This window comes from Pelodiscus sinensis, chromosome 5 (genome assembly GCF_049634645.1).
Source record: "Pelodiscus sinensis isolate JC-2024 chromosome 5, ASM4963464v1, whole genome shotgun sequence".
NCBI lineage: Eukaryota > Metazoa > Chordata > Testudines > Trionychidae > Pelodiscus > Pelodiscus sinensis.
This window is the reverse complement of record NC_134715.1, coordinates 92993427-93006359: the sequence shown is the minus strand read 5'-3', so window position 1 is coordinate 93006359 and position 12933 is coordinate 92993427. Positions and strand designations below refer to the sequence as shown.

At 43.5% G+C, this 12933-nt stretch overlaps 1 protein-coding gene across 1 annotated transcript; it reads right to left on the bottom strand.

The window, feature by feature from the left end:
- Nucleotides 1–3544: 3544 nt before the first annotated feature.
- Nucleotides 3545–12686, bottom strand: RPL9 (ribosomal protein L9). The gene is made up of 7 exons (XM_006129510.4): nt 12527–12686; nt 12333–12448; nt 10268–10363; nt 9868–10000; nt 6300–6380; nt 4782–4901; nt 3545–3647 (listed from the first exon to the last, which is right to left on the bottom strand). The coding sequence occupies exons 1-6, from the start codon at nt 12570–12572 to the stop codon at nt 4795–4797; spliced, it is 579 nt and encodes a 192-aa protein (XP_006129572.1). The 5' UTR covers nt 12573–12686; the 3' UTR covers nt 3545–3647; nt 4782–4794.
- Nucleotides 12687–12933: the final 247 nt, after the last annotated feature.

Below are 12933 nucleotides of genomic sequence, written 5' to 3'. Positions count from 1 at the left end.
CTCCTAAGACAGGAATGGAGTTGGAGGTAATGAAATTAACATTAACCCCACTTGTGTAGGCATGACCACATACATATATGGATCATTAGGGATGTAAGAGCTCATTTAATTGGTTAACCAGTTAACCTAGTAGTCACCAACCAGCAGATAGTGTTCTACTGGTAGATCTTTGAGCCTTTGACAGGTGATCCTGACAGGTTTGACCAGGAGACTGTAAAGTGCCCCTCTAAGAACTGGCATGTTGCTCCTGCCCTCTGCTTTGAAACTGTCACCCAGTCCCAAGAACCTCTTGCTTGCTGTGCAGAACACAGGAAGAGGAGGTACTAATGTCAGGGTGCCCCTCCACCCTTGTACCCCATCTCTACAGAGCAGAGGGGGGCAGGGATGGAGAGAGTTTGCTGGCTGCTTTTGGAAGTGGTGCAGGGCCAGAGTAGGGGTGAGCCTGCCTTAGTCCCCTGCACCACCACCCAGGAGCCACCTGTGGTAAGCGGTGCCCAGCTGGAACCTGCATTCCAAACCATGGCCCCAGTCCTGAACCCCTCCTGCGCCCTAAACCACTAGCCTAGCTCTCTGTCCCACTGCTCCCAAACTCCCCAGAGCCTTCAACCTGAACCCCCTTCTGCATCCCAACTCCCAGTCCCAGCCAAGAACCCCTCCCACACTCCAAATCCATTAGCCCAAGATCAGAGTCCACATCCCCCTCCCCCCACACCCTAGCTCTCTACCCCCAGCCTGAGAAAATTGAGTTTGAGGGAGGGAGGATGGAGTGAACAGGGGCAGGGCCTTGTACAAGGGGCAGGAAAGAGGCAGGGCAAGGGTGTTTGGGTTTTAGGTGGTTCCTGGATGGCATTTAAATTTAAAAAGTGATCTCATGTTTAAAAAGGCTGAAGACTACTGAGTTAACCATTTAAAGGACGGGGGCCCTTCAGCCTGACATGGGGCAGCCCCTGCTTGCGGGCACCCATGCCTGCAATGGACAGAGGATGCTCCATCCAGACAGAACAGACCATCTGAAGTGGGCCTCATGGGGACAGGAGCCCCATGCCCATGGCGGGCAAGGAGTTGCTCCACCACCCCACCTGGGATGGGACAAGAAGCAGCTGGCTGTGCGCTGGATCTAGCCTGCTACCTCATCAGCACCCTTTCCACACAGCAGCTTACTGCTGTTTTAAAGACCTGGTTGCTAATTGCTCTGCCAGCTGGGGACGCACAGAAGACTTCATGCACTGTTCCCACCCCCCAGCAAAATCCTTCAGTTCCTATTGGCCAGTTTCCAGCCAATAGGAGCTGAGAAATTTTACTGGAGGCAATGACAGAGCAAAGCCTTTTTCCCCTCCCCCTCTGTGCTGGAGCAGAGCCATGTGGAGCTGCCAGCCCAGCAGATTGGCATGGAGCCTGTTTCAGGTTCCTGCTGGGCTGATGCTGGGAGCCACCTTGGTAACCACCACCCAGCCACAGTCCGTCTAGCACCCTGTTCCCCTCCCCAACTACCTGCCCCAGGTCACCACCCAAAACTTCTGTATCCCCGCATCCCACCTCCTCCAGATCAACTCCCTCCCAGACTCTGCACCCCTTCTTCCCTCCTCCCCCAAGCCAGAATCCTCTCATGCACCCATACTCCCTCCTGGTCCCTACACCTCAAGCCCCTGATCACAACCCCTTCCTTCATTCAAACTCCATCTCAGACCCCACACTCTCTTTTGCACCCCAGCTATCTATCCCAAGCTCCCTTCTATACCTCTCCCGCAATCCCAGACCCCACATCTCCTCCACAGAAGTGCAGCACTTGACCACAAAATCTTGGGAGTGCCTCCCCATTAAAAATTATTAGCCACCCCTGGGTTAACCAGAACTGGTAAGCATCACCAGTATGAACAGTGATGCTTACCAATTAACTTATCACATCACTAATCATACGTTGTTAGGTACACTCACAATCCTATACTACATTTGAGGGCAACATGCCAGGCAAAGCCCCCTGATCAGCACTACAACTCCAATCTCTGGGACACTAGTGCAGGTAGGGTCAAGACATCCTTTCACACATCTGGGGAGGGATTGCGTGCATATGCTGAGGTATTTTTCTCCATCTTGGTGATACAGCAGAGAGCATGCAATACCACTTTCAAGTGTAGGAAGCAACTGGAGGAAAGACATTTCTGCTCAAGGACACAGAGGCTATGTCTGCACTGCAATCTTTCGGAAGAAGATTTGGAAGAGGCTTTTCTGACATTTGGCTGATCTACATAGGTAAGCCTGGGGAAAACCTCTTCCGGAAGAGTCCTTATTTCTCATAAAATGAGGAATATGGGGCTTCCAAAAGAACGCATCTTTTTTCAGAAACTGTTTCGAAAAAGCAGACCCGTTCCCTAGAATGCAGCGCGCACACAGCCAGAGAAAAGCAGCTTATTTGTAAAGATATTCTAGTTAAGCAGAAAAAGGGAGTACTGGCCTTGATACAATATCAAATTAGTAGATAGGCTTCATTTTAACTGTATTTAGTGCTCCAGCACCCACCAGGCTGGAGCACGCAAAAATCTAACTGGGGCCCACCTACGGCTCTGGTGTGTGAGGTGACTGTCTTTCTCCTTCTCAGGCAGGGGCCCACCTCAGGAAGTTTTGCTTCTTACTTGTGTACAGCTCAGACTGATTTTTCTGTGGATCAGCAGCCCCCAACCCAAAAAAGGTTCCTCATCCCAAAATTAAAGTCTCATTGCAAGACAATACTATTCTCAGCCTGTCCTCCTGCTAGTTTTAACATGCTCACATCTTCTATGATTTATTTCATAGGCAGAAAAGTGTTAGGGGAAGTTGGCATGTGGGAGGAAATGGTGGAGAATGAGTGCCTGCTCTGGAGGAATGAAGGTTCAGCATCTTTACTCTATGGGGGTTAAATTGGGGAATCTTACAATGAGTGGAGGGAAGAATAGAACAACCTCTAGTGAGGGCAATTGGGAGGCACTGCACAAAGAGCTCTTCCATGGGAGTCCCACAGAAACACTGTTGCAGGTACAGTAGGGAGTCCATGAAACAGCAGCACATATAGTCTGTACAGGGGAAGGGAGGATTCATGCAACGAACTTTGCCACCACATGCTACTAAATGTTCAGCCCCTACTGTCATCTTTAATCTGCAGTTTGCAATAGCTTCTTTATTCAAGTTATCAAAAGTTAAGGAACTGTCAAGGGTAACCAGAGAAAGATCAGTCTGGGATAGTAGCATAAAAATATTAGTTTGTTGCTTCTTCTGAAGTGGTTAGTTGTTTCTACAATTTAAAAATCTTTCAGAGTTATCACTTCAGTAACATGAACTGTACAGTACCCAGAAAAATCATTTCAGGCTGCTTTCTTCTATACTAAGATTTTGAGAGGCTATGAATTAAGTAGACTGCAAATGAATGGCAAAAAATGTACAACAGTATTCTATAGCATCTTGCAAAACTAACTTGGGGGGGAACTGCTTCTCCAAAGAATCATAGTTTAAGATTTTAAATAAATGAGAGAATTATTGCCATTATTTTTCAGCTCTCAAAAAAAAGACAAAATGTGGAATATTTGTTTTATTCTTAGCATGACTTCCCATTTGGTACTTGTTGTATTAAGTAGAAAGTTAAAGATGTCCCGCTCATGGCTTCAGAATCTAGACAACTGTAAGAAAGAAGAATGTTAAGTTATAAACTATATACAATTTTAATCTTTATGATGTCAGCAAAATCCTCTAAAATCCTTTAGATATTACTGATATGTTGGCAAACTTTTAATATATTTCAAAAACATATCTGATAAATAGTATACAAAGCTATTCCAATTATTAATCATACTTGTGAAACTAATTTTAAATGCATCTTGAGACTTTTACACACCAAAATTAGTATATTTTGCAGACAAAAGAGAAATGTACTTGAATGAAAAAAGTTAATGGTATTAATTATTTTGTATCAGACTAATGAAAAGATCCCAAAGGAAAAGCTTGTAGCAGCATCTGAACTGGAAGTTTTCCACAATATTCAACTTTGTTTTATTGTTTGATGTTCGTCCTCTAAGTTACCAATGTATCAAGAACCGCAGTAGCCGAAAGTTAGTGCAAATATTCAAAGTTTAAAACCTTATATGCTCTTCAAGGGGATGTCATGTTGGTGGGTTTATCGCTACAGAATGGTCAAACTACTATGCAGTGAATATGCTGCTAAATCTTCTATCAATTCACTTCTGTGCCATCACCAGACTAAAGAGCTAAAATATTACTGCCAAATTCAAAGAAGTTTGCATGCCAATGCCTCAAATCAGAAAGAAATCTGAAGAGTGGCTCAAGAGCAGAAAAAAATATTGTCTGAAGACCCCAGCTACAGAATACCTAAGAGAGCAAAGCCCAGACCTGATCACCGCTTAGTTTCACCAATACAATTGTGTCAACACATCTGCACTAGCATAAAGGGGCTTTACACGATAGCATTGCTTATATTGTTTCCTGGATCAGAATAAACTATATTGTTTAAGCAATTTTGTATCAGTGGAATTGCAGTAGAAAACCATAATGGGAATTGTTGCTAAATGATATTGATAAGTTTTGGTGTTTTGAGTACATGTTAAGTGGACAAATCCCTACTAGCAAGTAAACTTTTCCTGTTAGATGTTCAAGAACACTGCCCCACCCACCCATATCTAGCATATTTTGGGAACAGGGAATAATAATAAAGTCTTTAGCACAAGAGTCTTACTAATCAAGTTACATACATACCTCTGAAGTTATAATAAAGAAATGTTACTGAATTAAATACTAACCTATTATATAGTTTTATTCATCAGCCTGCAGTACTGTTCCCTTCTCAGAAACATAGATACCGTCTAAGAATTTTCTGATATCCTTGTTCTTGACTGTAGTGGCCTGCTGGATCAAGGCAGCTACCGAAAAAACAAAACCATTTAAGATATAGCAATGATACCTCCCTAATACAGCCCCTTCTTATTTCAACTAACACAGAACCCAAAGAAGAGATGAAATAGCTAACAAGGGATATTGACAACTTGAAACGACCTTTAAGCAGCCTATATTTCAAATGACAATTTCTCTGAATGTATTTTACAAGCATGTTTTTCTGTTGCATAGAAGATAAAATAAAAGCTACATGGAGAAAGCAATAAATTTAACTAAGTCATATTAAGACACACTGACAAATAATATTTACGTCAGGAGTCAGCAACCTCTCCAAAGTGGCATGCCAAGATTTAACCCTCCTGCCGTGGGTCATGCCACTCTCCCGTGAGAGGGGCTCTCTCCACCACGCACCCCGTGGACCACCTGGGCCAATGCAAACCTTTACGTGGACTACCAGTTGCTAATTGAAATTCACAATTACATAATTATTCCCAAGCCATTTTTGTAATACTGCAGCTGGGGATAACTGTTCAATTTAAAATATTAAACAGATTAAGTGTTTTTCTCATGTTAGTTTATCAAACTTCATTTTAAATAAAGTAAAATATATCCAATACAAAAGGTTCCAATATTTTCTTCATGGCATGGGTGGGGAACCATTTTTGGGGATGGGGAGGGGAGGAGAATTACTGACCCACAGAAAAATAAGTTGGGGAGCCACACAAGTGAAAAGTGAAACAAGAAGCCACCCACTCTTGTCGAGCCAAGGAGGGTGCTGCGGGGTCTCAGTTCAGGTCTCTCACATAGTAATAGTTACATAGGCTTCATTTTATAGCTTTGTTTCATTACCTTTATTTTATAGCAGCTGCTAGGTACTGAAATATATTCTGTATCGGTATTATAAGCTAGAAAAAAATTGTTTGAAATTGTCTTCAACTTTAACTTAGTCTGTAAGAAATGGTCTGTTCCTTTGCAAGACAAATTGCTTTCTCTGAAATGAGTGGTCCTTTGTGTGGTGAATGTGTGAAGGCAAGCAACAGAAGACTGCAGCACAGATGATTAGCATGGCTAACAAAGATATGAGATGAGGCTGGTCAAATTCAGAATGGCAGAACTGACCACTCTAAACAGCTGCAGTCACTCCCAGTATCTGATGGAGCATGATAACGAAAGCAGCTTTGAAGCAAATGCCAAATCACTTATGACACCTGCTGTTGCCCCAGCAGACAGCTTCTGTCTTCATACCACAGGAATTAGGGACACCTGGAGTACAGAGGTTCAGCTGTACTTAATTTCTAATGTTCAGAGACAGATTGTGTTTAAATATAAGAAGTTCCTGAAATAAATTGACAACTGCAAATGAAGTGGCTACTAATAAAGCATAAAGACATCTCCCTTTCTCCATAAACATTTAGTACACAAACCTGAGTTGGATACCAATTCAATATCATTCCCTTCAAGAATCAACTCATCCTTCTGGGCTTGAGATACTGCACAGGCAACACCTAAAAGAAAGTAAAGTATACATTCACATGTAAAAACAATTTATCGTAAGTCTTACTTTATGTAACTTAGCAACTGTTGCTTGAATGTTTGTTTCAGAAACCTTGATTTCATTTATAGAGCCATAAATAATTAGCTGCCCGTTATTTATTATAGTAGCATCCAGAGACAAATATTAGGACCCAAGATCCTCGTCAGCTGAGCTGCCACCTAGTAGGCAACATACTGGAACTCAAATCAAAACCACCTGAAATTAATAATAAATAAGGATGTTCAGTAGTGAGTAAATGACTAATTGTGTACTTGATACAATTTGTACTGAGTTCATGATTAGTTATAAGGATACACTGTGGCTCTGCAGTGGCAGTAGATCAAGGACCGGGCACAAACCAGGACTGAAGCAGTTCCAGCTCATGCAGAGTCTGGACTGCTGCAGCTCTGCCTTCCTTGCCTCTCCACCACAATGCAGAGACAGTACTCAGGGAAAAACGCTTTTAAGATGGCTCCCCCTAGCACCAGCTTCATCCCTCCTTGCTGCCTCTGATATAGAGGCAGCAACAGGGGCAAGGGATGGAATGCGAGTAGTCAACTCAAGTACCCAATACAATATTAAGCCAATAGTGTATTTTTACAAAACCTCTGTTTTGGATAACCTTACATCTTGGTGTCTGTTAGACTCCAAATCTGGTTGTACATTATTCAAGCTACTACTTGGGCCCTTCACAAATTGATGTTTAGTTTTGGACATGTCCAGTGATCCCTGTAAGTTGGGCACATGTGTGCCACTCAGGAGAAGTTCAAATGCCACCCAGCTGATAAGCAGAGCACCCACCACTACATTGTTTCCACTGCTAGTGCACATTCACACATGCCTCAGTGCATATAAAATTTTATTGTGTGTGGACTGAAAAAAATCCACAGAGGTGACTCGTGAGGGGAAGGAGTGGGGCCACTGGCCATGTGTCCCCCCAGCCAAGAGAGGGGTCGGGACTACTCTTTTCTTTTTCAGTCCCCGTCTCATCTCTCTCCACCCTTTCTCCTACCCAAGGTGGTCCACGAGTGGGGCAGCATTAGGAAAGGTGCAGCAAGGTGGCTCCAACCACACTGCTCTGAGGGAGGAGCAGGACTGCACCAGCACTCCTGGGAATGAAGCAGCGTGGGCAGAGAGCCTTTCTGCACCTTCCCCTCCACTGATGCCAGTGAATGCAAGGGGGGGGAAGAGGAAGAGAGACTCCTGCTGCTGGTACAGGTCTGCAAGTCCATGCCCCTGCCTCATACTCAGCAGCAGGGAAGGTGCAGGAAAGCCTCTCTGGCCATACTGCTTCCTTGCAGCGAGTGCTGGGGCAGTCCTGCCCCTTCCCTGGAGAGCAGTGCTGCACAAGCTAGAGCCTCTTTGCTGCACCTTCTCCACCAGCACCGACAAGCAAAGGGAGAAGGGGAGGGTGCAGTGCGGTCTCCTGCTGCTGGCACTGGCCCGTTCCTCCTACCTCGGGGGACGCACATGGCCAATGGGCACCCCTGCACATCTCCCCAGGGTCTGCACATGGATGGTAGACATGAGGGAGAACATTGGACATGTGCCACTCTTCTGCCCACCACAGAATCATGTGGCTCACTGAGATGAAGGAGGGCCACTCATGCTGCCCACTCACTAGTCTTGGTTGCCCATCACTGAATATTGTATAGAAACATTTTGAAATGCCGCCAATGGCAAATATTTAATCTCTGCAGTTAGAAAATGCAGTTAGAGCTCCATGTGCATTTACTGCCACAAACACATAACATGTTGATCAAGTAGAATAAAAATGTGCCAAAGGAATCTTGTTAAAAATTGTACTTTTAAAAAGATTTCCGCAAAACAGGCTGCAAACTAAACTTGACATTTGCATACTTAAACGTGAAATTCTTACAACTGTTAATTTTTCTATATTCACTTAAAGAGACTTAATGCTGACCCCCCTACATGCAGCTACAACTTTATCAGCTCCATCAAGAATCCTAATTTAATCTCCATTTATCCTGGTTTATTAACCGATTATGATTGCCAGATGCTGACCACTCACACTGAAATCAATGTTTTGCGAGCATCTAGCACTTTTGGAAGTCAGGTCATATGCAACGTCTTCTGTAAATGCTTCTTACAAAGTTTGTAAGATTGAAACTTTCTAGAAACAAGTTTGTTGCACCAACAAATATTCACGGCATTATCTTATAGCTTATAACTTAAGTTGTTTGCCTACCATACTGGATAACATGTTTTTGGGTTAATTTATACTAATTCATTACTATATTAATTGTATTTGGTATAAATAGAGTAGGTACTATTTAATCTCTAGTTCGGCACATTCTGGTCCAGCAACATCCATGGTCTGGCATGATTTTAGTATCGTGAATGTCCCCTTGTCATGGGTGTGGCCAAGTTTCACATGGTTCCATAAAGTTTTACAGCCACCACTTCTATTACTTTTCTGTGCTGTTACTTAGCTCTAATTTACTCTTAAACATCTTCTAAGTAAGCAGCAGAAGGATGGTAATACTGCTAGACAATACTGACCTCTTGTGGTTTAGCAAATTCTCTGATTCAGCACTGGTCAGGTCCGAAGGTGCCGGACTAGAGAGGTTCAACCTGTAATATGTTGTAGGTATTCATGGTATTAAGCCAAAATGCAAGAGATCCACAGGCTTGTATCCTGTATGAACAGCTAAAGCATATTTACAGGGAATATGCATAATCCACCTCTGTCCCAGATACAATACTTGCTCAAATATCTCTCAGCTTTAGGGGAATCACATAGAATAACTACACCTATTTTGAGCTGGATCACTCAACACCAGAATCAGTAATTCAAAAGAAAGAGCAAAGCAAAGAAATTGCTAGAGGAATCAGACGCAATGTTTTCAGGAATGAGATAATCCTAATGAATATGAAAGCATTAAACTTCATAGTCAACTGACCTATAGAGAAAGTGTACCATAAATTCTTAGGGTAAAGAAATAAAAAAGGGCCATGGTACAATGGGTCAGAATCAAGCAATGCCAAGACCCTATAAATATCCACGTTTTTAGTCTAGAAAGTTCTCTTTAAGGTCTAGTTTCCTAACCCTGCACCTCGCTGCTCATGCACTTAGATCAACTATTAGCTTAGCTTCATAGTATAGCTTTGCTGCCCTACCTACCTGGACATTCAACTTCCTTGGCACACCAGAGGGCAGGCTGGTCCTATGTCTCCTAATACCAGGTCTTCAAGAAGGGGATATGAGTATGCTGGGTTAAACTATTCTCTTATTTTGTAACGCTACCAGAGGGAATCTTTGAAGTGTGTATGTTTTAGCAACTATATGCATTTTGATGTTTTTTACTCTTTTACTTAGAGCTCACTTGTTTCTGGTCTGATGTGGACAGTGGCAAGCCATAAGCCCTAGCCCATCACGCTCAGATCTACACTTTCTACTTCAATTAGCAATGTACAAGACCTCTAACTATACTTACCTGGTCTCATGCGCACTCTGCGGATATATTTCTCTCCCAGGAAGTTACGGATTTCCACAAGTGATCCATTTTCCTGTATAACTACATTGATAGGGAAATGAGCATACACAGACCTCATCTTGTAACGAAAGCCCTGGGAGTAACCAAATAAAAAAGTATTACAAGTGAACTTTAAAATGTCATAGAACAAGCAGGCTGCAAAACTAGGAACTATATTTAATAGCTACTGGACAAATATGATGAAGTGTTAGATCAGCTTTTGAAGAATTGAGTCTCAAAGGTATTCACGCTGTTGTACATAGCATCTTTCATTTAGCATAGCTAAAAAATTCTCATAATATCAGACAACTTCATTCTGAAGACTCAAATGACAAATATTCTGTTTCAAAATAAAACTTACCAATGTGACACCCTTGATCATGTTTTGAACATGGCTGCAAATTGTTCGAACTGTTGCCAGCTCCTTTCTGTTACCCCACCATTTGTCAACACGTAGCTATAATAAAAATTAAACCAATTATTCAGTTTCAATTCAGGATTAACATGTTTCCTATTGTAGAAGCTGTAGAAACCATTTTTATATTTAACTAGAAGCCATCTTGTATATCAGAAACCATTTCAGCTTCTCTCAAGCACATAGACCAAAGTAAACTTTGTCACCCCGTAAAAAAAGGCCTACAGGATGGGCTATTGGTATGTGTTAATTGGGCTGGTTGGGACAGGAGATGTACTCCCTTGTACCTGTCCACCATCTTGTTAATAAGACTTTGTTTTTCCAAATGTAATTAAAGATTTCTGTAATTGGATGTCCTGACGTCAAACTGTTTGGCTAAGGGTATAAAAATACTAGAATTAATTGTATTAACAGCTTTGCTGGGACCACGTTTGGCTCATACTGTGCTTTATTAATTAATAAAGCTGTTTGTTAGCTGCCTAAACAGAGAGGAGTGATTTTTTGCTTCAACACTATAACGAATTACACTGGTTTTGGTGTAACTGTCAGCAAATCCATCTCCACATTTGCAAAATGGAGGCTTTAACACTTAAGAATGCAGGTGGAACCTCCCTGGTCTGGCATCATTAGGACCACTCTCAGAGTTTGCTGGACCAAAGATCAAGGCTCCCCTCCCAGCCTGCTCCCTGCCCCACAGTTCTGCTAGGGCTCCACTTCCCACAGTGCCAGGATTGTGCTCCCCCACCTTGCTGGCTAGTCCGCTGCCACCTGCCAGCCCTGTTCCTGAAGCTGGTCAGTTGGGGCTCTGTGGTCCTGCCAGACCACAGATATTGGCAGACCAGAGTCCTGGATAATAGAGGTTTAACCTGTATTGATGCAAAGTGCTTTAAAACACTCAGATGACAGATATGTATGAGTGCCAATTATTGTACATGGAAAGTACAGGGCAGTAAAGTGAACTTCCTAGCATTGGTCCATAAACTTTTTCCTGAATGGATTCTCCAGGTAAGAAGCTCATTTCCTTTTTATATACATTCCAATCTCTGACCTCTTCACACTGATAGTTATGGATAGCAAGTTTTGTGCTTGTTCATTAGCAAAAGTATTCACCAATTTTACATATCAGCAAGCAGCCCTGACAGTGGCATATTTCTTAATCTATACATTAAAACAAAAACACAGATGTGCTAAGCCATACTCTTCACCTCTCAAATATTTTATGTGGGTTTTAATTCTCATCTTGTCAAAAATTCATTCAAAAAATATTCAAGGTTAAGGAAATGTTTTTAGGGTGCTTTACTTAGAGAAACTTGGAAATATTCCTTCCCAGTAACTAGAATCAAGCTTTCTATCTAGCTTCCTTGTAATCACCACCAAAAAGAAACTGAACTTGGAAAGGAGTACATAATAAAGTACTAACGAGCACTCCTCCAAAGTCATGTCCTGCTTAGCATAACTGGAAGACACATTTCAAAGAGCAGACCAGGCAGATACAGTCATTAAATGACACATCCAAGACAATTTAACTCAGATGTACTGAGCTATCACAGCAGAAGAATTCTAGGTTACCTAGCTAGTTACATGTAGTTACAGTTTAAAATTAAATACTTTGTTATTTTGGAAACCAAAAGCCTTTCAGAAAATGGATTAGTTCATTCCACATTTCTAACTACATACATACCACAGAATGTTAACACTGAACCCTCACCCCTCCAAAAACAGCATGCCTAATGACAGACACTGATAATACCTGACTGCAGAGCAGAACTGAACCCTTAACACCCAACAAGTTCCAAGCCTCTTAGAAACTTGCATGATCCCTATCAGTGTAGCTGAGCAGCCCACAATCTTTAGTCCCACACCAGCTAGTGAAGTCAGAAAGCACTGTTGTCAAAATAAACAGACAAAAACTGAAACAAGCACAGTTAAGTGACTTTCTACAGATTACATAGGAAGTTCATGGCAGAGCAGGGTTCCAAATTAGTGCCCTAGAGACCCTGACTGTGCTCACCTTCTTGTGCTTCTTTCCCAAGAGGGAGAGTTCTACATTTATGTGGTTAAAATCTCGGCGCAGGGTTCCTCTGGGACCTTTCACAATAACTGTCCGGCCCTTCAGAGAAATGTCGACTGGAAGACAAGGAAAGCGAGTTAACGCGCGGCAGGGCGAGCGCGCAAGGCCTACGTGGAACTAGCAAGGGGCTGTACCTTTCTCCGGGATGTCGACAGTCTGGTTACTGAGAATGGTCTTCATTCTACAACGACAAGCACAGGGTGAGGGCAGAGACAACAGAGCGGCCCCGCACGGCGCCTTGCCCAGCCCGCCCGAACCGGGACCCACAGGCCAAGGCAACGGCCGCTCCACACAGCGGGCTCCGACCCGTCCCGGCCACCGCCACTAAGACCCGGCCCGACAGCCCCCGCGCGGCTCGGGAAAAGGGCACCAGCGCCGGCTCCCGGCCTAGCTTCCCGGAGGGGGGGGGTGACTGTGCCCGGGGCTTTCTCCCCCGGGCCGGGGCCAAGTGCCTCTCCGGGGCGGCCCCAACGGCCCTTAGAGCCCCCCCGGGCCGGGCCCGGCAGCGGCGCAGCGCGAGAGGGCCCCGGGGCCGCGGATG